The sequence below is a fragment of the Mobula hypostoma genome, chromosome 10 (assembly GCF_963921235.1).
Source record: "Mobula hypostoma chromosome 10, sMobHyp1.1, whole genome shotgun sequence".
NCBI classification, from domain to species: Eukaryota; Metazoa; Chordata; class Chondrichthyes; order Myliobatiformes; family Myliobatidae; genus Mobula; species Mobula hypostoma.
The window spans coordinates 36,742,122-36,764,362 of record NC_086106.1 but is presented as its reverse complement, the minus strand read 5'-3'; the positions used below and the strand labels follow the sequence as shown (position 1 = coordinate 36,764,362).

Sequence of the window (22,241 nt, the reverse complement as noted above, 5' to 3'; positions counted from 1 at the left end):
CTATTTCAGCTTCACTTTCCTTTCCTATTCTGAACATGGCTTCCTCTACTGGCATGATGAGACAGAGCTCAGTTTGGAAGATTAAAACCTTATCTAGGTGTTAACGTCCAGGTAGTCTGCATCCTTGTGGTATTGTTACATGTCCACAGTTTGGTCACGGCACAGTGGGATGATGTAATTGTCTTATGACCGTGGGGTGATGTTTTGTCACGTGAATGGCATGTTCCCTACGGTATTTAAGGAAGGTGGCCAAAGTGTGACGCAATTTTAGTTTCTATTTCCAGCATCTGCAGAATCAATTACGTTAGTGGCGACAAAAAAAAGGGGAGATTGATAAGTTCGTGGCCTAAGGTAGACGTAGTCAATTTTAGAAAACCTAGCACATTTATTTTTCCTACATTTACGCACTTAGTCCAACGATTGTGGAGCATACGGATCCCTTCTTTGAAGAAGTCGGCGTCTTGGACCCCCAGAGGTGGTCCACAGGAAACGTTTGAAACCACTCCTTGTGTTAATTTCTTGCTGATTACTGCCCTTTGATCAGGCTTATCCCCACAAGTGGAAAGATTATCTCTGTAGCGACTCTACCAAAGCTCCTTTTCGTTAAAAGACGACCTGATGTTTCTAACCTCAAGAGAAACTGAGTTAGATATATAGAAAATACTGCAGTTGTGCTCCAGGTATCTTTGTTCACGTAAACCCCGTATATCTGGACAGACATATCATTTGTTCTGTGCTGGTAGGCGGCCGCAACATGGCAGCACACTCCGCGAAGGCACTTCACACTGTTGCCTTTGTTTCCTCCCGCATGGATAATACATTTTTGCAATATGAACTAATTACCACGCCATGAAATATTAATTTTTTGATGTAAACATTGTCTATAACATGACATAAAACATAACGCATAATCAACTGAAACTGCTATATGCTGGTTTTGAAACACTGGTTAGAACTAATTAGACCAGATAGACAACAGATTTGCATTCCTTCGAAGTTGCGTGATTGGGAAGCCTGCAGAAGATTTTCGAAAAAGTTATACGCCAATAGATTGGGGTGGGAAAATGCAGAATTGGATTCGAGTCTGAGATAGAAGTCGGTTGCGTCATATGGAGTGTTCTTCGCTACCATGTGCTCAGATGAAACAGGCAACATCAGATAATGACTATCAAATCTAGTTACCGTCATGCAGAAGCTCCAGCAAAGCATGAAATACCTCAGGTCTGGTCAACATAAACCCTGCCAGTGACACTTTACAGCAACAAAGCAAATGTTGCCCAGAAATATGAGAAATGTCAAGCGATGTTTCCCAGCGATCAATGGTAGAGTATTGCTTTCCCAGAGATGACTTTAGAACATGAATGTGGACAGAAACACTTCAAACTATGCCGGTGTGGCAAAAGTTGAAAGTGTGCTGAGGAGTGAGGAGAAGTGAATGTAGACGGCATGGTGTGATGAGTGAAATTCAATGCACTTTAAATGCAAATTGATAAATTTTGGTAAGGATAACGAGGACGTACTACATATACATACAGATAGAGAGATAGTTAGAAATTTGTGAATATACTTTTAAATGAGCATGTTGTTCGGTTTGATCCATTTTTCTTCATGGAAAATGAAACTCAAATTAATTGCTATAGTATGGTTCTTCAATGAATGTAAATAACAAAAATGTACTCAGATGGTTGGAAGAATTTAGTGGATCAATTGAGCTATTTTCTAGTTGTACCTCTCAGGAATTGGGGTAGGGAGGAGGACTCGTCCATTATACTTGGATATATAAAGGATCGTGTGACTGTCAATGAGATTGATTGTATGTGCGATTCCAAACAGACTCGCTCGCACAGATGCACGCCCCGCCGAGAGGGCCAGTGTACGCTGTTTATTACACTGCCCTTGCAGTATGCGCTATTCCAGGTGAAACTGTTCAGCAGGATATTATTCCTTACTGTAGCCTGTTTAATCGAGATTCCGTTGTTTGGTGGCTGGGTTTATGGAAGACGCGAAATGTAATTTGTACCTCAGTATTGATTGACCTGATTTACTTTCACGAAGTGAACGCGGAGGTAACACGCAGAGAGAAGGAAAGTGGCCCGTTCACAGATCTCATAATAATCATTTAAAATATATCTGCAATTTTACCTGCGCAATGACCAGTAGATTCTGTGTGAACTCATCTAACAACATCAAGACGAGATGAAGAACACTTTGGCAACCAGAACAGTTTCTACTATAAGCTATGTTGAAATACTTACAATTTTTCTTATTGTTCTGGAAAGATTTTGATAATTCGAGTCGCAGAATCCTTTTCTTCCTGTTTGTGATTACGGATTGGGCGAAACTAAAAGCAACAAATCAATGTACTCTTTCAAAATATAAAGACACGCTGTGCACATCGGGTGTGAGTGGGAAAAGAAATGGAAAGGGTACTTAGCGACAGAATAGATGCATTTTAAAATACCCCATTGACCCACTAACCTGCTTGTCTTTGAAAATTGGAGCACCGGGAGGAAATCAGCTTGGTCACGGCGAGGATCTGCGACACACTTAAAAATATTTTCTTGAAGAATGTCTTGCGCGTCTGTCGCTATGTTTCTGAATGTCTCTTAGCATCATTTTTAAAGGTTATTTCCATATGTAGTTTTACCACAATAACAGCTGCGGAAGTAACGGAAATGTTTGTTTTCATCCATTTGGCTTGGATTTAATCAGAACGGTAATATAGAGAGCCCGGGTGTTATTAATACGTGAATTTATCGATGATGGCGCCAATCTCACCAAACTAAGAACGAAATTTCGGTTTATATCAATAAACCTACGTAGCAATACTGTAATAACATTTTATATTGTACATCTATGGAAGTTCGTTTAGAAATTGTGACTCGCAATTAACTTCTAAAGCACATGTTATCCGACTGTTTTTATTCCATTTATTAATTACTGTCTGTCCTCTCCCTCCACAATCCAACCGAGCATCTCGCCACCCCCACCCCGCTATTTCTCAATTCCTTAAATGGCAGTAGGGGTAAAAAATACTGACTATGCGGGTTATTGAACATAGAAAACTGAACGTGCTGATGTATTTAACATCGAGAGTATTAATCTTTGTGCATATCATTATAAATGTAAACGCTTCTTTTCGTTCGCTGAAATCTACACCGCTGATATTTGTATCTTTGCGCAATATTTTTATCATTGCACTATATCATTGAGGTGCTTATTCCACATAATACTACTCTGTCTTTCCTTTTTTTGTAGCTAACTTAATGGCGATTGTGATCCTTTGCAAAGGAAGATGTGGTCTCTCCCGGTGTATAACGAAGTATCTGGTCTCAATGGCGGCGACGGATCTCCTAGTTATTATCACGGCTGTTTTATTAAATAGGATTCCTGGTATTTATTTCCCGAATAGCTTTCTGTCCATTACACCCGTATGCAGTCTCTCCATTGCTTTAATTTCTATGTCCAAAGACAGCTCCGTTTGGTTGACAGTCGCTTTCACTTTTGATCGATTTGTGGCCATTTGCTGCCAAAAGCTGAAAACAAAATACTGCACCGAGAAGACGGCGGTTGTGGTTATAGGAACGATTAGTGTTTTCGGATGTTTGAAAAGCGTACCCTGGTATTTTATACACGAACCTATGTTTGTGATCAATGATGTTCCCTGGTTTTGCAGTGTGAAGGAAATCCGTTATACTTCTGCCTTGTGGAGAGCATTCGACTGGTTCGACCGTATTTTGACCCCGTTCACTCCGTTCTTCCTGATACTCCTGTTCAATGCTCTGACCGTCAGGTACATCCTAGTAGCCAGTAAAGCTCGCAGGAGGCTTCGTGTGCATGGCAATGGAGAGAAAGAGGATGACCCAGAGATCGACAACCGGAGGAAATCCATCGTTTTACTGTTCGCTATCTCGGGTAGTTTCATCCTCCTGTGGATGACAAATGTTGTACAATTTTGTTATAAGCGTTTGACGAATAATTATCAAATTGTCGGCTACAACGATCCCAAATTTATTCTACAAGAAAGTGCTATTATGCTTCAGTTATTGAATTCTTGTACTAATACCTTTATATACGCGGTAACTCAAAAAAGTTTCAGAAAGCAGTTAAAGAACGCGGTGAAATATCTGCTTCATATAATATGTAAAATAACGTAATAATTAAAGTCTAAATCTGAATGAATATTCTTTTCATCAGAAGCATCTGTGCACCTATTCGAAGGCCAAAAACTTTATTACTGCAGTTATTATTCACCTGAATTTCAAATATTTTGAGTTTGTTCGGCTGGGGCTTAATACAAGCAGAAAATACTGGAAGCACTCAGCGTGTAAACCGGCATCTGCGAAAAGATGATCAGGATTTCAGTTCCGAAACTCTTCTGCGGAACCGAAGGAAAACGAAAGCAATTTACCGTCAAACAGCAGAAAACATTGCAGAGTACAGTAGAACCGAGGGAATACTTTGGATCAGGTAAATCCGTCCGTAAATCCGTTAGAAGCACATTGTGTTTCCTGGTTAGCAGACGGGATTGGGGAAAAGAAATAACAGAACTAAATTAATGGCAGGCAGAAATGTCAAATTCAGATGAATTTTACAAGAATGCGTGAGCTGGGAGCATTCAAAATTAAATCTGGAAGGCTGATCCCAGGCTGAAGACGGAGTTGGCGCTTCTCATCTTGCATTGTGTTTTGTGGTAACAATGCAGGAGGCCGCAGAGACAATTGTCTAAACGGGAATGGGAAATTCCCAGAACAAATGTACTCACATTGTACTGCGTGATCGTGTACATCTATCCCTGTCTTCTGTTCCCTCTTCGCTACCCATCCTTCTTTTGATCCCAATGCCCCCAATCAGTCTCCACATTTGCACAATCTCTTACTGCCCTGTTTCCGTCTCCATTCTCCATTCTCACGTTATCACTTTGCGCTTACTACAGTATATAAAAATTCACCCCTTGCTTGGTAGCCTTCAAAATGACACTGTCTCTAACCCTAACTTATTCGATATACACAAACATGTGCAACTCTCTTTCTACTCTCTCTCTGTCTATCCCTCTCTCGCTCTCTCTCGCCTCCCCTCTCTCTGTCTCTGTCTCTGTCTGTCTGTAAGTATATAAATATTTTATTGTTTTACAACATTGAATCACAGTGGGTTTATTTTGACTTTTTAAGGCACTGATCAACAAAAAGACTCTTTGGTGTCAACAAATTTCAACAAGGAACAGTCAACAGTGAAAACAGATTTCATCATAGTTTTTCCATTTGCTTCTCTACTCCGATCCCCTGTCTTCTCCAGCATTCAGTTGTACCCAGGCTAATCAACAATCTATCTACCTCTGCCTGTACCAAATGATCAGATCTTCACTGCGATTGGTGTAAAGAATTCGGCAGATTCACCACTCTCTTTCTAAAGGAATTCCTCCTCATCTCCGTTCTTAATAGACGACTCTCCATTCGAAGGGTGTGTCGTACTTTTTTTAGAGTATCCCATCATACGATACATACTTTCTACATCCACTTCATGGAGGCCTTTCGACGTTCGATAGGTGTCAAAGAGATTCACCGCCAGCCCTCCAATTTTGCTGAATTCCAGTGAGTAGAGGTTTAGAGCAATCAAACGCTTCTCAGATAAGCTTTTCAATCCCGGAATCATTTTCGTGAGTCTCCTTCAAACGCTTTCCAATGTCAGCACATCGCTTCTTCAATAAGGGGCCCAAAACTGCTCGCAATACTCCAAGTGAGGCCACATCTATGCCTTATAAAGCCTCCAACATTACATTCTTGCTTTTATATTCGAGTCATTTTGAAATGAATGCTAACATCATATTTGGCTTTCTCACCACTGAATGAAGCTGCAAATTAACCTTTAGGGAATCCTGCACGAGGACCCCTCCCCAGGTCCATTTGCGCTTCAGATTTGTGAAGTTTCTCTCAATTTAGAAGTTAGTACACACTTTTATTCCTTAACCATAACCATATAACAATTACAGCACGGAAACAGGGCATCTCGGCCCTTCTAGTCCGTGCCGAACACACACTCTCACCTAGTCCCACCGACCTGCACTCAGCCCATAACCCTCCATTCCTTTTCTGTCCATACATCTATCCAATTTAACTTTAAATTACAGCATCAAACCTGCCTCAACCACTTCTGCTGGAAGCTCGTTCCACACAGCTACCACTCTCTGAGTAAAGAAGTTCCCCCTCATGTTACCCCTAAACTTTTGCCCTTTAACGCTCAACTCCTGTCCTCTTGTTTGAATCTCCCCCACTCTCAATGGAAAAAGCCTATCCACGTCAACTCTATCTATCCCCCCTTATAATTTTAAATACCTCTATCAAGTCCCCCCTCAACCTTCTATGCTCCAAGAAATAAAGACCTAACACGTTTAACCTTTCTCTGTAACTTAGGAGATGAAACCCGGGCAACATTCTAGTAAATCTCCTCTGTATCCTCTTAATTTTATTGACATCTTTCCTATAATTCAGTGACCAGAACTGAACATAATACTCCAAATTTGGCCTTACCAATGCCTTATACAATTTCAACATTACATCCCAACTCCTATACTCAATGCTCTGATTTATAAACGCCAGCATACCAAAAGCTTTCTTCACCACCCTATCCACATGAGATTCCACCTTCAGGGAACTATGCACCATTATTCCTAGATCCCTCTGTTCTACTGCATTCTTCAATGCCCTACCATTTACCACGCATTTCCTATATTGATTAGTCCTACCACAATGTAGCACCTCACATTTATCAGTATTAAACTCCACCTGCCATCTTTCAGCCGACTCTTCTTAGTGGTCTAAATGTCTCTGCAAGCTTTGAAAACCTATTTCATTATCCACAACTCCACCTAGCTTAGTTTCATCTGCATACTTACTAATCCAATATACCACCCCATCATCCAGACCATTAATATATATGACAAACAACATTGGACCCAGTACAGATCCCTGAGGCACACCATTAGACACCGTCCTCCAATCTGACACACTGTTATCCACCATTACTCTCTGGCGTCTCTCATCCAGCCACTGCTGAATCCATTTTACTACTTCGATATTAATGCCTAACGATTGAACCTTCCTAACTAACCTTCCGTGTGGAACCTTGTCAAAGGCCGTACAGAAGTCCTTCTACCAAAGTGAATGATTACTCATTTACCGACGCTGCATTCCACCTGTCATTTAATTGTCCATTCTCCTTATCCATCTAATTCCTTCTGCAGCGGCTGTGCTTCCTGAAATCTACCTACTCCTCCACCTATCCTTTATCGTCTATAGACACGGCCACAAACCATCAATTCCGTTGTCCAAATCATTGTCGTAAAACATAAAAAGTGGTCCCAACGAAGACCCCCGTGGAACACCACTGGTCATTGGCAGGCAACCAGAAAAGGCTGCCTTTATTTCCACTCGTTGCCTCCTGTCTATCAGCCAATGCGCAATCCATACCAGAATCTTTCCTGTAATACTATGGGCTTTTAACTTGACAAGCAGCCTCACGTGTGGCACGTTATCAAAGGCCTTCTGTTCCTCTCTTTTACTAAAGGGTGGAGTGAAGTGACACTCGCATTTTTCTAGTACTCTGGAACCATGCTTGAATCCATTGATTCTTGAAGGATCATTACTATTGCCTCCACAATATCTTCATCTACCTCTTTCAGAACACTAGGATGTAGACCATCCGGTCCAGGTGACTTATCTACCTTCAGTCCTTTCAGTTCCCTAGTAATGGCAACTTCACACACCTCTGACGCCTGACACCACTGACCTTCCAACATGCTGCTGGTGTCTTCCACAGTGGAGACTGATGAAAAATACTTTTTCAGTTAGGCTGCCATTTCTTACTTCCCCATTGCTACCTCTTCAGCATCAGTTTTCAGTGGTTCAATATCTACTCTTTCCTCGTCTTTACATTTTATACATATGCAGAAACGTTTGGAATCTCTGTTAACGTTATTGGCTATCTTATTTTCGTATTCCATCTTTTCCATCTTTATGACATTTTCAGTAGCCTACTGTTGGTTTTTAAAAGATTCCCAATCCTCTAATTTACAGTATTTTTTGCTCTATTATATGCCACTCTTCAGCCTTTATGCTGGCTTTGACTTCTCTTGGCATCCACAGTTATGTCATCCTGCATTTAGAATACTTCTTTGTTGGGATGAATCTAATTAAACCTTCCCAGAAATTCCAGACATTGCTGCTCTGCTGTCAGCCCTTGATAATTTTCCGGTCCAGTAAATCCTGGTCAACTCCTCTCTCATGCCTCTGTAATTCCTTCTTACTCCCCCCTAATAATGATACTTCTGACTTTGGCTTCTCCTTCTGAAATTGCAGGGTGAATTCCTTCATATTAAGATCACTGTCCCCAAAGGCTTCCTTTAGCTTAAGCTCTCTATTCAATTCCAGTTCATTGCGCAACACTCAATCCAGAATAGCTGGTCCCCATGTGGGCTCAACCATGAATTGCTCTGAAACGACATATTGTCGGCGTTCTATAAAATCTCCTCTCCTGGGATTCAGTACCATCTTGATTCAAGGATTCAAGGTACATTTATTATCAAAGTATGTAAGCGGTATACAACCTTGAGATTCGTCTTCCCACAGACAGTCACGAAAAAATGTGAAAGAAAATACATGGAACTGGTTCAAATAATAGCGCCAATACCAAACGTTCAAAAATATAATACAAACGGCAAAAAAACAGACAAGGGATAACACCTTACATAACCCAACAACTCAAAAAGGTAATCGAAGGAGCACAAGCACATTCTACTCAGTTCGGCCCAGCTCAATACACTGCAGGCCACAGGCCACAGGCTGCCTTAATCAAAATCGCACAGAAGAAGAACAACAACAAAACATGAGTGCCCAGAAACCAGAAACGCATCACATCACGAACCAGTGTCCAATCCATAAACTGCACCGATTAAACCTTGTCCAAGACCAGAACTCAGGCAGCATCCTCTGACAGCATCGAGGGAGAAAGAGACCACTCGAACGCAGACATCTTCCTGCGGGAGCAGCAAGCGAGAGGGAAGCAGAGACTGTCACACCTAGACACCATCCGCCACCAGCAGAGACCGAGAGGCTGGTAGACAGCGCAGAATACTCGCTCGCCGACCACTCTCGCTTCTTTTACTTCAGATCTTCTCGACGCTTTAATCAGATGGATCCGAGAGAAATGGAGTCAATCAAGAGATTGCGCGCTCTCTCCAGGGTTCTTGGATTCCTGTCCGCACACTTCACCCGAAACCTCACGGAACACACTCGGAGACTGCAAGGTGCCACATCGTCCATTCAGCCACCAAAATGTAGATCACGGATTCCACAGTAGCAGAAGCAACCTTGAAAGCCGAAAAAGATATGAAAGAACTGAAGAAAGTTATTTGCATCGCCTGGAGGATTTCGCCCTTGGTTACATTCTTCACTGGCGTCATCTTCATCCCCCCCCCCAACACACACAATTTACCAGCATATTCAAATCCCCCATGGCTATTGTAACATTGCTCTTTTCAGATGCATTTTCTATCTCCGTAGTAACTTGTAGCCACATCGTTACTGTTGTTTGGAAGTCTGTATATAATTCCCATCAGGATCTTTTTACAATTACATTTTCCTAGCAATTATACCCCATCTGATCTTATACCATCTCTTTCTCTTAATTTGATTTTTTTTTAACCAACAGACCCACCGCGCTTCCTCCTCGTATTGTCTGTCCTATCGATAAAGTATGCATTGGTGGACGTTAAACTGTCAGCTATAATTTTCTATCAGCCACGATTCAGTGCTGCCCACAACATCACACAAGCCTGTCTGTAACTGGGCTACAAGATGGTGTTCCCTATTTGGTATACTCCGTGCATTCAGATATATCACATTTAGTCCTGTAGTCGTCGCCCTTTTCGGTTTTGACCCCCTTTTATATTGCAACTTCTCTTGTTCACTGCGTTTTTGCTCTATCATTAGCCTCTCCTTTCTAGCATATTCACTACACTCTGCTTCTATTTGTAATCCAACTACCCCATCCTCAATTCTAACACTCCCGCTACTATCCTCCCGCAAAATTAGTTTAAACTCTCCCGACAGCTCGAGCAAACCTGCCAGAAAGGATACTGGTCTCCCTCGGATTCAGATGAAACACATCCCTTTCGCACAGGTTGTATCTACTCCTAAAGAGATGCCAATGATCCATAACTCTGAACTCACGCCCCTGCACCGGTTCCTCAGCATTCATCTGCCAAATCATTGTATTCTGAACTCAATGGGCACAGACAGCAATCTAGAGATTACTACCCTGGATGTCCTGCTTTTTAGCTTTTTACCTTGCTCCTTCAAATCTCTCATTAGGACTCCCTCACCTTTCTTACCTATGTCATTAATGCCAACGTGTACCAAGGATTCTGGCTGCTCACTCCGCCGTCATCCTCCGCCCCCCCACCCCCCACCACCTTTGGACCCGATCCGCGAAATCAATGACCCTGGCACCTGGAAGCCAACAGACTATCCGGCTGTCTCGATCACATCCACAGAATATTTTCTGTATTTCACTGACCATGGAATCTCCTATCATTACTGCAGTTCTCTTCACCTCTCTACTCTTCTGAGCCAGAGTTCCACACTCAGCACCAGAGACACAATTGCTGCCGCTCTCCCCGGCAGGTCGTCCTCTCAACAATATCCAAAGTAGTATACTTATTATTGAGGGTTACAGACACAGGAGTACTTTGCACTGGTTACATATTTCCCTTGCTTCTCCTGAAGTCATCAAGTTACATGTTTCTTGCAACCTAGAAGTTACTACCTCCTTCCAGATCTTATCTTTCACTCCCTCGGTTTGCCATAGGAGCCGAAGGTTATCAAGCTGCAGCTGCAGTTCCTTAACACGTTTGCTGAGGTGCTACAGCTTGGTGCACCTAGTGCAGATGTGGTTTACTGGGAGACCAGACATCTCCCACCATCCCCACGTCTCACGCTAAACAAATCACGGCTGCTACAGTCATTCTTACTGCACTAACTGTGCCTTAAGAAATGAAGAACGAAGAATACAGAGGAAGAACAAGAAACTTATCAGCTATTTACGTCGTCTAAGCCTGATGAAACAGAGTCACTCCAACACTGGCCTATTCGCACAATGGCCGCTCCGCTTGCCCCTGCCTATCTTTATTCAACCTTTCAAATGAATCCGTTCACTGATTCGGCACAATCTAACTATGACAACTGCCGCGAGGTGCTGCCTTTTTACACTTCAGCCTTGGAAGTAAATGAAATCACTGCTTTTTCTTGTGCTACCACTCAGATGTTAGTCGAGGCTCCAGCAATAGTTCCTCTGGATCCTATACCTGCGGAAAATGCGTCCAGATTCAGCTTCTGAAGGACCGTGTTGCAGCACTGGAGAGGCAACTGGACGACGTTAGGTTAATCCGGGAGAACGAGAGTTTTCTGGACAGGACCTACAGTGTGATCGTTACACCCAGGATACAGGAAGAGAGAAGGAGGACGACGATGAGCAAGGAAAGGATGCTTGAAGTACAGGAGACCCCGGGAGATGTGCCTCTCGTAAACAGGTTGTCACTTTTGGAAGCTGTCGGGACAGAAGACACTGCCAGTCTGAGAGACGGACGGGTCTGCGAGTCAACAATTGGTGCTGAGGCAAAGCCGAGGAGACAGACGCCAGGCAGAACCGTGGTAGGAGGGGACTGCATAGTGAGAGGTACAGAAAGGGGTTTCTGTGGCAACAGGCGAGATTTAAGGATGGTGTGTTGCTTTCCTGGTGCTGGGATCCAGGATGTCACGGACCGATTGCTGGGAATCCTCAAAAGTGAAAGTGAACATCCGGTTCCCCGTGCTGGAGTGGTCAAGAACATGGAGATAATGGATCTCAATGTGTGGCTGAGGAACTGGTGCAGGAAGCAAGGATTTACATTCCTGGACCACTGGGGTATGTTTCGGGGTAAGGATGAATTGTACAAAAGGGATGGGTTGCACCTTAATTAGCGGGGCACCAGCATTCTGGCAGGCAGGTTTGCCTCTGCAACACGGGTGTGTTTAAACTAAGTAGTGGGTGGGGGGAGGGAGCGGACGAACTGGAAACATAAGGATGGAGATAAAGGGAAAGTGAGAATAAGAAAAGTTAAGAAAGACAGCAGAATCAACAGAGCAGAAAGCTCAAGAAGGGATTGTACAGTATGGCCAAGTGAAATAGGAACTGATATGGGAGGTGAGGGGAGTAATGCATTACAAGTATTGTATATGGATGCACGGAGTATAAGAAATAAAGTGGATGTGCTTGAGGCACAGTTGGAAATTGGTAAGTACGATGTTCTGGGAATAACAGAGACATGGCTTCAAGTGGACAGGGCCTGGGAAATGAATATTCACGGGTATACGTCCTATCGAAAGGACAGACTGATGGGCAGAGGGAGTTGGGTGGTTCTGTTGGTGAGGAATGATATTCAGTCCCTTGCGAGGGAGGACATGGAATCAGGAGACGTAGAGTCAGTATGGATAGAACTGAGAAATTCTAAGGGTAGAAAGACCTTAATGGGAGTTATCTACAGGCCGCCAAACAGTAGTCTGGATGTAGGGTATAAGTTGAATCAAGAGTTAAAATTGGCATGTCGCAAAGGTAATGCTACAGTTGTTATGGGGGTTTTCAACATGCAGGTAGACTCAAGGAATCAGGTTGATACTGGACCCCAAGAAAGGGAGTTTGTGGAGTCCCTCCGAGATGGATTCTAAGAACAGCTTGTACTGAAGCCGACCAGAGAGAACGCAATTCTAGATCTAGTGTTGTGCAATGAACCGGATTTGATCAGGGACCTCGAGGTAAAGGAGCCATTAGGAAGTAGTGACCATAATATGATAAGTTTTAATCTACAATTTGAGAGGGAGAAGGGAAACTCGGAAGTGTCAGTATTACAGTTGAACAAAGGGAACTATGGTGCTATGAGGGAGTAGCTGACTAAAGTTCAATGGAACATTACCCTAGCAGGGATGACAGTGGAACAGCAATGGCAAGTGTTTCTGGGAATAATGTGGAAGGTGCAGGATCAGTTCATTCCAAAGAGGAAGAAAGATCCTAAGGGGAGTAAGGGGAGGCCGTGGCTGACAAGGGAAGTAATGGACAGTATAAAAATAAAAGAGAAGAAGTACAACATAGCAAAGACGAGTGGGAAGCCGGAGGATTAGGAAGATTTTAAAGAGCGACAGAAGGTAACTAGAAAGGCAATACGCGGAGAAAAACTGAGGTACGCCCGTAAACTAGCCAAGAATATAAAGGAGGATAGTAAAAGCTTCTTTAGGTATGTGAAAAGGGAAAAAATAGTTCAGACCAAAATTGGGCCCTTGAAGACAGAAGCGGGTGAATTTATTATGGGGAACAATGAAATGGCAGACGAGTTGAACAGGTACTTTGGAACTGTCTTCACTAGAGAAGACACAAACAATCCCCCAGATGTAATAGTGGCCAAAGGACCTAGGGTAATGGATGAATTGAAGGAAATTTATTTTAGGCAGGAAATGGTGTTGGATAGGCTGTTGGGTCTGAAGGATGATAAGTCCCCGGGACCTGATACCCTGCATCCCAGGGTACTTAAGGAGGTGGCTTTAGACATCGTGGACGCATTGGTAATCATTTTCCAATGTTCTATAGATTCAGGATCAGTTTCTGTGGATTGGAGGGTGGCTAATGTTGTTCCTCTCTTCAAGAAGGGAGGAAGAGAGAAAACAAGGAATTATAGACCGGTTAGCCTGATGTCGCTGGTGGGAACGATGCTGGAATCAATTATAAAAGATGAAATTACGACACATCTGGATAGTAGTAACAGGATTGGTCCGAGTCAGCATGGATTTACGAAGGGGAAATCGTGCTTGACTAATCTTCTGGAATATTTTGAGGATATAACTATGAAAATGGACAAGGGAGAGCCAGTGGATGTAGTGCACCTGGACTTTCAGAAAGCCTTAGATAAAGTCCCACATAGGTGATTAGTGGGCAAAAATAGAGCACATGGTATTGGGGGTAGAGTACTGACATGGATTGAAAATTGGCTGGCTTACAGAAAACAAAGTGTAGTGATTAATGGGTCCCTTTCAGAATGGCAAGCGGTGACCAGTGGGGTACCGCAGGGTTCAGTTCTGGGGACCGCAGCTGTTTACAATATATATTAATGATTTAGATGAGGGAATTAAAAGTAACATTAGCAAATTTGCCGATGACACAAAGCTGGGTGGCTGTGTGAAATGTGAAGAGAATGTTATGAGGACAGGCTGGCTGAGTGGGCAGATGGTTATCCACTTTGGTGGTAAGAACAGGGAGGCAGATTATTATCTAAATGGAGTCAAGTTAGGAAAAGGGGAAGCACAACGAGATCTAGGTGTTCTTGTACATCAGTCACTGAAAGCAAGCATGCAAGTACAGCAGGCAATGAAGAAATCTAATGGCATGCTAGCATTCATAACAAGCGGAATTGAGTATAAGAGCAAAGAGGTCCTTCTGCAGCTGTACAGGGTCCTGGTGAGACAACACCTGGAGTACTGTGTGCAGTTTTGGTCTCCAAATTTGAGGAAGGACATTCTTGCTATTGAGGGAGTGCAGCATAGGTTCACAAGGTTAATTCCCGGGATGGCGGGACTGTCATATGTCGAAAGATTGGAGCGACTGGGCCTGTATACTCTGGAATTTAGAAGGCTGAGAGGGGATCTTATTGAAACATATAAGATTATTAAGGGATTGGACACACTGCAGGCAGGAAGCATGTTCCCGCTGATGGGTGAGTCCAGAACCAGAGGCCACATTTTAAGAATAAGGGGTAGGCCATTTAGAACGGAGTTGAGGAAAAACTTTTTCACCCCCCAGAGAGTGGTGGATATATGGAATGCTCTGCCCCAGAAGGCTGTGGAGGCGAAGTCTCTGGATGCTTTCAAAAAAGAGATGAATATAGCTCTTAAAGATAGAGGAATCAAAGGTTATGGGGATAAGGCAGGAACTTGATACTGATAGTGGATGATCAGCCATGATCACAGTGAATGGCGGTGCTGACTGGAAGGGCCGAATGGCCTACTCCTGAACCTATTGTCTGTTGTCTATTGGCCATTGTCAATTACTTCTCTTCCCTCTCTCAATAACCTGGGCTATATATCTATATAATGGACTGGAGACTTACATACCCTAATGCTCTTTAAGGGACCCATCGAGAACTCCTCATTTACATCGCATATTATTACTCTCGACACTGATCTCTCTACCATCTATATCCTTCTCCTTGGAAAATACCAAAGCAAAGGATTCGTTGAGGACATCTCCCGCATATTCTGCACCCATGGAAATGTTACCACCTTTTATCCTTGAATCCTGGGTCTTGACGGGCTCGGACCCCGGATCTAGGCGAGGACAAGACGTGGCTGCAGGACTGGACGTGGCTAGGCTACAGAACTGGACGTGGAACTCCTGCATAGGAGGAGGCATATGGACAGGACGAGAACACAAAGCCTTGACTTGGACATATCGAGGTTCTTGAACTAGGCTTGGACTAGACGAGGTTCTTGGACGTGGTATGGACTAGACAAGGGACTCCTGGACAGGACGAGAAACACCTGGACAGGACGATGGAACTCCTGGACAGGACGAGGGAACTCCTGGACAGGACGAGGGAACTACTGGACAGGACGAGGGAACTTGAGCACCAGGCTGGGCGAGGTACTCCTGGGCTGGGCGAGGGAACTCCAGGGCTGGGGGAGGGAACTCCTGTACAGGACGAGGAACTCCAGCACAGGACGAGGAAACTCCAGGGCAGGACGTGGCTCTTGAACTAGATTTGGCTCGGCTCTTGGACTTGGCTAAGTTAGGCACTAGGGTACGGATCCGGGATTCCTGCTTGGGCTCGGAGACACCGAGGCCTTTATAGGACGCAGGGCCGGGGTGCTTTCCAGAACGCAGGGCCGGGGTGCTTTCCAGAACGCAGGGCCGGAACCCTCTTTAGGACGCAGGGCCGGGATGACTGCCGAGGATATTTGCCGAGGTAACTGTCCAAGTAACTGCAGAAGATACTTGCCGAGGATACTTGACGAAGTGGCAGACGAAGGTTGCAGGCGAGGTAACCATCGGGGATTCGGAAGGGAGGGGAAGGGAACAGTCTAGCAGGGAATCCTTTGTTTGCAGAGGTATTTAAGTACCAGCCCAAAACGAGAATCAAACGCCTCAATTAATGCACCCAATGGAACAAGGGAAAACAGGAAAACCCGAAATAAGGATCGATGAGCCGGACCGTCAACCAGAATTCGGATATCATGACATACTCAATACTTTGATTTATGAATGCCAGGATGCCAAAAGTCTTCTTTACAACCTTGTCTACCTGTGACGCCACTTTCAGGGAACTTTGTATCTGAAATCCCAGATCCCTTTGTTCCTCCGCACTCCTCAGTTTTCCACCATTTACTGTGTATGTCCTACTGTGTTTTGATTTGTCCTTCCAAAATGCAACACCCCACACTTGCCTGCATTTAATTCCATCTGCCATTTTCTGTCCCATTTTTCCAGTTGGTCCAGATCCCTCTGCAAGCTTTGAAAGCCCTCCTCGCTGTCCACAACGCCTCTGATCTTAGTGTTATCAGCAAACTTGCTGATCCAATTCACCACATTATCATCTAGATCATTGATAGACAACAAACAACAATGGTCCCAGCACAGATCCCTGAGGCACACAACTAGTCACAGGCCTCCAGTCTGAGAAGCAATCATCCACTACCACACTCTGTCTGCTCTCACACAGCCAATTTCGAATCCAGTTTACAACCTCTCCATGGATAACAGCCAATTTCGAATCCAGTTTACAATCTGTCCATGGATAACAGCCAATTTCGAATCCAGTTTACAACCTGTCCATGGATAACAGCCAATTTCGAATCCAGTGTACAACCTCTCCATGGATAACAGCCAATTTCTAATCCAGTTTACAACCTGTCCATGGATAACAACCAGTTTCGAATCCACGTTACAACCTCTCCATGGATATCATATATTCAAGCCTCATGCTGACTTTCTCATCTCTTTGCATTAACGCAATACTTGTCCCTTAAGCGTTTGGCAAGGCGCCACGTTAATAAGGCTGAGATTCACACCACTCCTTGTGTTGATTTCTTGCTGACTGCTTTATATTGGTGCCCTTTGCTCAGGCTTATCCCCACAAGTGGAAAGATTAGCTCTGTATCTACTCTGTCAAGGCCCCTTTTCGTTAAAAGACGACCTCATATTTCTAACCTCAAGAGAAAGGGAGTTATATATATAGCAAAGACTTCAGTTGCGCTCCAGGTAACTTTGTTCACGTACGCCCGCTATATCTGGACAGACATATCATTCGTTCTGTGCTGGCGGGCGGCCGCAACATGGCAGCACACTTTGTGAAGAAACGTGACACTGTTGCTTCTGTTTCTTTCCACATGGATAACACATTTGTGCAATCTGAACTAATTGCCACGCCATGAAATATTAATTTTTTGGTGCAAACATTGTCTGTAACATGACGTAAAACATTACGCATGATCAACTGCACCTGTTATATCCTAGTTTCGAAACACTGGTTAGAACTAATTAGACTAGATAGACAACGGATTTGCATTATCTCGAAGATGCGTCAAAGGGAAACCTGGACAAGATTTTTGGAAAAGTTATACGCCACTGGATTGTGATAAGAAAATGCAGAATTGGATTCGCGTCGAAGATAGACGCCCATTGCATTATATGGGTTTCTCTTCTCTACCATGTGTTCAGATAAAATAGGCAGCATCAGATAATGACTACCAAATCTAGTTACCGTCATGCAGAAGCTCCAGCAAAGCATGAAATATCTCAGGTCTAGTCAACATAAACCCTGCCAGTGACATTTTAGAGCAACGAAGCGAAGGTTGCCTTGATATACGAGAAATGTCAAGCCATGTTTCCCAGCGGTCAATGGTAAAGTATTGCTTTCCCAAAGATGACTTTAGAACATGAATGTAGACGGAAACACTTGAAACTATGCAGATGTGGCAAAAGTTGAAATTATGCTAAAGAGCGGGGAGAAGTGAGACTTCAATTGAATGTGGACGGTATTGTGTGATGAGTGAAATTCTTTCTTTTCAATCTTTTTACTAAGTTTCAAAATTAAACATAACAATAATAGTAATGGTACATAGAGATCGGGGTTACAATAATAACAGTTAATATGAACAAGCATAGATTCCAAGTAACAAATATAGTTCAGCCTCCCAATCTCAAGTAACTAATCATGGAAAAGATATTTTATAAAGAGAAAAAAGAAAACACCCTAAACTAAAGAAAAAGTAAACTAAAAAAAGGAGAGCTTGGGCTGTCATATTACATCGGCTAAAATTATTAATTGTCGTTAACTCCGCTCCTCTATACATGAACACAAAAATTACTACAAAGGATTCAGAAAGGGTCAACTTACATCATAAGAAAATATTGAATAAATGGCCTCCAAGTTTTTTCAAATTTAACCGAAGGATCCATAGAACCACTCTTAATTTGGAAAAAAAGTAGGAGTGATGAGTGAAATTCAATGTACTTTCAATGCAAAGTGATAAATCTTGGTAAGGATAACGAGGACGTACTGCATATAGATATACATAGATAGATAGTCAGACATTTGTGAATATCCTTTTAAATGAGCATGTTATTCAGTTTGATACATTTTTATGCATGGAAATTGAAACTCAGATTAATTGCTATACTATCTTTGTTCAATGAATATAAATAACAAAAGTGTACTCAGATGTTTGGAAGACTTTAATGGATAAATTAAGCTATTTTCTAATTGTACTTGTCAGGAATTGTGCTCGGTAGGTGGACTTATCCACTATAAATGTATATGACGGATCGTGTGAATGTCAATTAGATTGAATGTATGTGCGATTCCGAACAGACTCGCTCGCACAGATGCACGCCCCGCCGAGAGGGCCAGTGTACGCTGTTTATTACACTGCCCTTGCAGTTTGCGCTATTCCAGGTGAAACTTTTCAGCAGGATATTACTCCGTACTGAATACTCTTTATTCCAGAGTCCATTGTTTGGCTCCTTCCAGATTCCGTTGTTTGGTGGCTGCGTTTATGGATGACGCGAATTGTTATTTGTACCTCAGTATTAATTGACTTGATTTACTTTCACGAAGTGAACGCGGAGATAAGACGCAGTGGGAAGGAAAGGGGCCAGTTCATAGACCTCATAATAATCGTTTAAAATATATCTGCAATTTTGCCTGCGTAAGTGTCCGGCAGATTCTGTCCGAACTCATCCAACAACATAGAGACGAGAAGAAAAACAACATTTTGGCAATCAAAGCAGTTTCTACTTTAAGCTATGTTGAAATGCTTATAATTTTACTTATTGTTCTGAAAATATTTTGATAATTCCAGTCACGGGATCTTTTTCTTCCTACTTGTGATTACGAATTGGGCGAAATGTAAAGTAGCATGTCAATGCACTTTTAAATATATAGAGACGCGCTGTGAATTGGGTCGTACTATATGCAATGCACATCGGGTCTGAGTGGGAAAATGAAATGGAAAGGGTATTTAGCGACAGAATAGAGGCAAGTTAAAATACCCCATTAATCCACTAACCTGCATGTTTTTGAAAATTGGAGCACCGGGAGGAAACCAACTTAGTCACGGGGAAGATCTGCGACGCTCTTAAAAATATTTTCTTGAAGAATGTCTTGCGCGCTGTCGCTTTGTTTCTGAATGTCTCTCAGCATCATTTTTGAAGGTTATATCCAAATGTAGCTTTATCACAATAGCAGCTGCGGAAGTAAACGAAATGATTGTTTTCATCGATTTGGTTTGGAATTCATCACAACGGGATTGGTTGTAACAATTATGGATAGCCCGGGTTTAGTAATACGTCAATTTATCGATGATGGCGACAATCTAACCAAAATAACAACGAAAATTTCGTTTTATATTAATAAATTCAAGTTATAATAATGACATTTTATATTTTGTATCGTATGGAAGTTCGTTGAGAAATTGTGACTCGCAATTAACGTAAAGCACAGTTTATCCGACTGATTTTATTCCATTAATCAATTTCTGTCTGTCCTCTCCCTCCGCAATCCAGCCGACCATCCCGCAATTTCTCAATTCCTTAAATGACAGTACGGGTGAAGAGTACTGACAGGTTATTGAACATGGAAAACTGACCATATTGAAGTATTTAGAATCGAGACTTTTAATCTTTGTGCATATCATTATAAATGTAAACGCTTATTTTCGTTCGCCAAAATCTACATCGCCGATATTTGTATCTTTGCGTAATATATTTATCATTGCACTATATCATTGAGGTGCTTATTCCACATCATACTATTCTGTCTTTCTCTTTTATTGTAGCTAACTTAATGGCGATTGTGATCCTTTGCAAAGGAAGATGTGGTCTCTCCCGGTGTATAACGAAGTATCTGCTCTCAATGGCGGCGACCGACCTCCTAGTTATTATCACGGCTGTTTTATTAAATAGGATTCCCGGTATTTATTTCCCGAATAGCTTTCTATCCATTACACCCGTATGTAGTCTCACCATTGCTTTAATTTATTCAACCAGGGACAGCTCCGTTTGGTTGACAGTCGCTTTCACTTTTGATCGATTTGTGGCCATTTGCTGCCAAAAGCTGAAAACAAAATACTGCATCGAGAAGACGGCGGTTGTGGTTATAGGAACGATTAGTGTTTTCGGAAGTTTGAAAAGCGTACCCTGGTATTTTATACACGAACCTATGTTTGTGATCAGTGATGTTCCCTGGTTTTGCAGAATGAAGGAAATCCGTTATACTTCTGCCTTGTGGAGAGCATTCGACTGGTTCGACCGTATTTTGACCCCGTTCGCTCCGTTCTTTCTGATACTCCTGTTCAATGCTCTGACCGTCAGGTACATCCTAGTAGCCAGTAAAGCTCGCAGGAGGCTTCGTGTGCATGGCAATGGAGAGAAACAAGGTGACCCAGAGATCGACAACCGGAGGAAATCCATCGTTTTACTGTTTACTATCTCGGGTACTTTCATCCTCTTGTGGATGACAAACGTTGTACAATTTATTTATAAGCGTTTTACGATTAATAATCAAATTGCCGGCTACAACGATCCCAAATTTATTCTACGAGAAAGTGCTGTTATTGAATTCTTGTACTAATACCTTTATATACGCGGTAACTCAGAGTAGTTTCAGAAAGCAGTTAAAGAACGCGGTGAAATATCCACTTTATATAATATGTAAAATAACGTAATAATTAAAGTCTAAATCTGAATTGATATTCTTTTCATCAGAAGTATCTGTGCACCTATTCGAAGACAACTGCACTTATTATTCACCTGAATTTCAAATATTTTGAGTTTGTTCGGCTGGGGCTTAATACAAGCAGAAAATACTGAAAGCACTCAGCGTGTAAGCCAGCATCTGAGGAAAGATGATCAAGATTTCAGTGCCGAAACTCTTCGGCGGAACGGAAAGAAAACAAAAGCAATTAACTGTTCAACAGCAGAAAACGTTGCAAGGACAATAGAACAGAGGGAATATCGGATGCGGTAAATCTAGCCGAAAGTCAGGAAGAAGCATATTGCGTTTGCAGACGGGATAGGAGAAAAGAAATAACTGAACTAAGTTAATGACAATCAGAAATGTCAAATTCAGATGAATGTTACAAGAATGTATGAGATCGGAGAATTCGAAATTAAATCTGGAAGGCTGCAATGATCCCAGGCTGAAGGTGGAGTTGTCCCTTCTCATCTTGCGTTGTGTTTTGTGGTAACAATGCAGGGGGCCACAGAGACAATTGTCTAAACGAGAATGGGAAATTTCAAGCACCAATGTACTCACACAGTTTGGCGTGATCGTGTTCATTTATTCCTGTCTTCTGTTCCCTCTTCGCTACCCATTCTTCTCTTGATCGCCAATACCCCCAGCCAGTCTCCACATTTGCACAATATCTTACTATCCCATTCTCCCTCTCCATTCTCCATTCTCACGTTATCACTTTGCGTTTAATACAGCGCGTAGAATTTCATCCCTTGCTTGCCAGCCTTCAAAATGGCACTGTCTCTAGCCCTATCTTCTTTGATATATACAAGCATGTGCGATCTCTCTCTCTCTCTCTCTCTCTGTCTCCGTCTCTCTCCTCCACTCTCTCTTTTTCTCTCTGTCTCTATATGTCACAACCACGGATTCGGCATCG

At 42.7% G+C, this 22,241-nt stretch overlaps 2 protein-coding genes across 2 annotated transcripts; both read left to right on the top strand.

The window, feature by feature from the left end:
* Positions 1–1,847: 1,847 nt before the first annotated feature.
* LOC134352516 (probable G-protein coupled receptor 139) lies at positions 1,848–4,157 on the top strand. Its single transcript, XM_063059782.1, has 2 exons — positions 1,848–1,917; positions 3,259–4,157. The coding sequence occupies exons 1-2, from the start codon at positions 1,848–1,850 to the stop codon at positions 4,155–4,157; spliced, it is 969 nt and encodes a 322-aa protein (XP_062915852.1).
* Positions 4,158–18,957: 14,800 nt separating this feature from the next.
* Positions 18,958–21,202, top strand: LOC134353282 (probable G-protein coupled receptor 139). Its single transcript, XM_063061313.1, has 2 exons — positions 18,958–19,027; positions 20,409–21,202. Exons 1-2 carry the CDS (start codon positions 18,958–18,960, stop codon positions 21,200–21,202), a joined length of 864 nt encoding a protein of 287 aa, XP_062917383.1.
* Positions 21,203–22,241: the final 1,039 nt, after the last annotated feature.

Coding starts and splice junctions, on each gene's coding strand:
- LOC134352516 (XM_063059782.1), top strand. CDS start 1,848: ATGCACGCCCCGCCGAGAGGGCCAGTGTACGCTGTTTATTACACTGCC. Junction 1,918..3,258: donor TGCAGTATGCGCTATTCCAG/GTGAAACTGTTC, acceptor CTTTTTTTGTAG/CTAACTTAATGGCGATTGTG.
- LOC134353282 (XM_063061313.1), top strand. CDS start 18,958: ATGCACGCCCCGCCGAGAGGGCCAGTGTACGCTGTTTATTACACTGCC. Junction 19,028..20,408: donor TGCAGTTTGCGCTATTCCAG/GTGAAACTTTTC, acceptor CTTTTATTGTAG/CTAACTTAATGGCGATTGTG.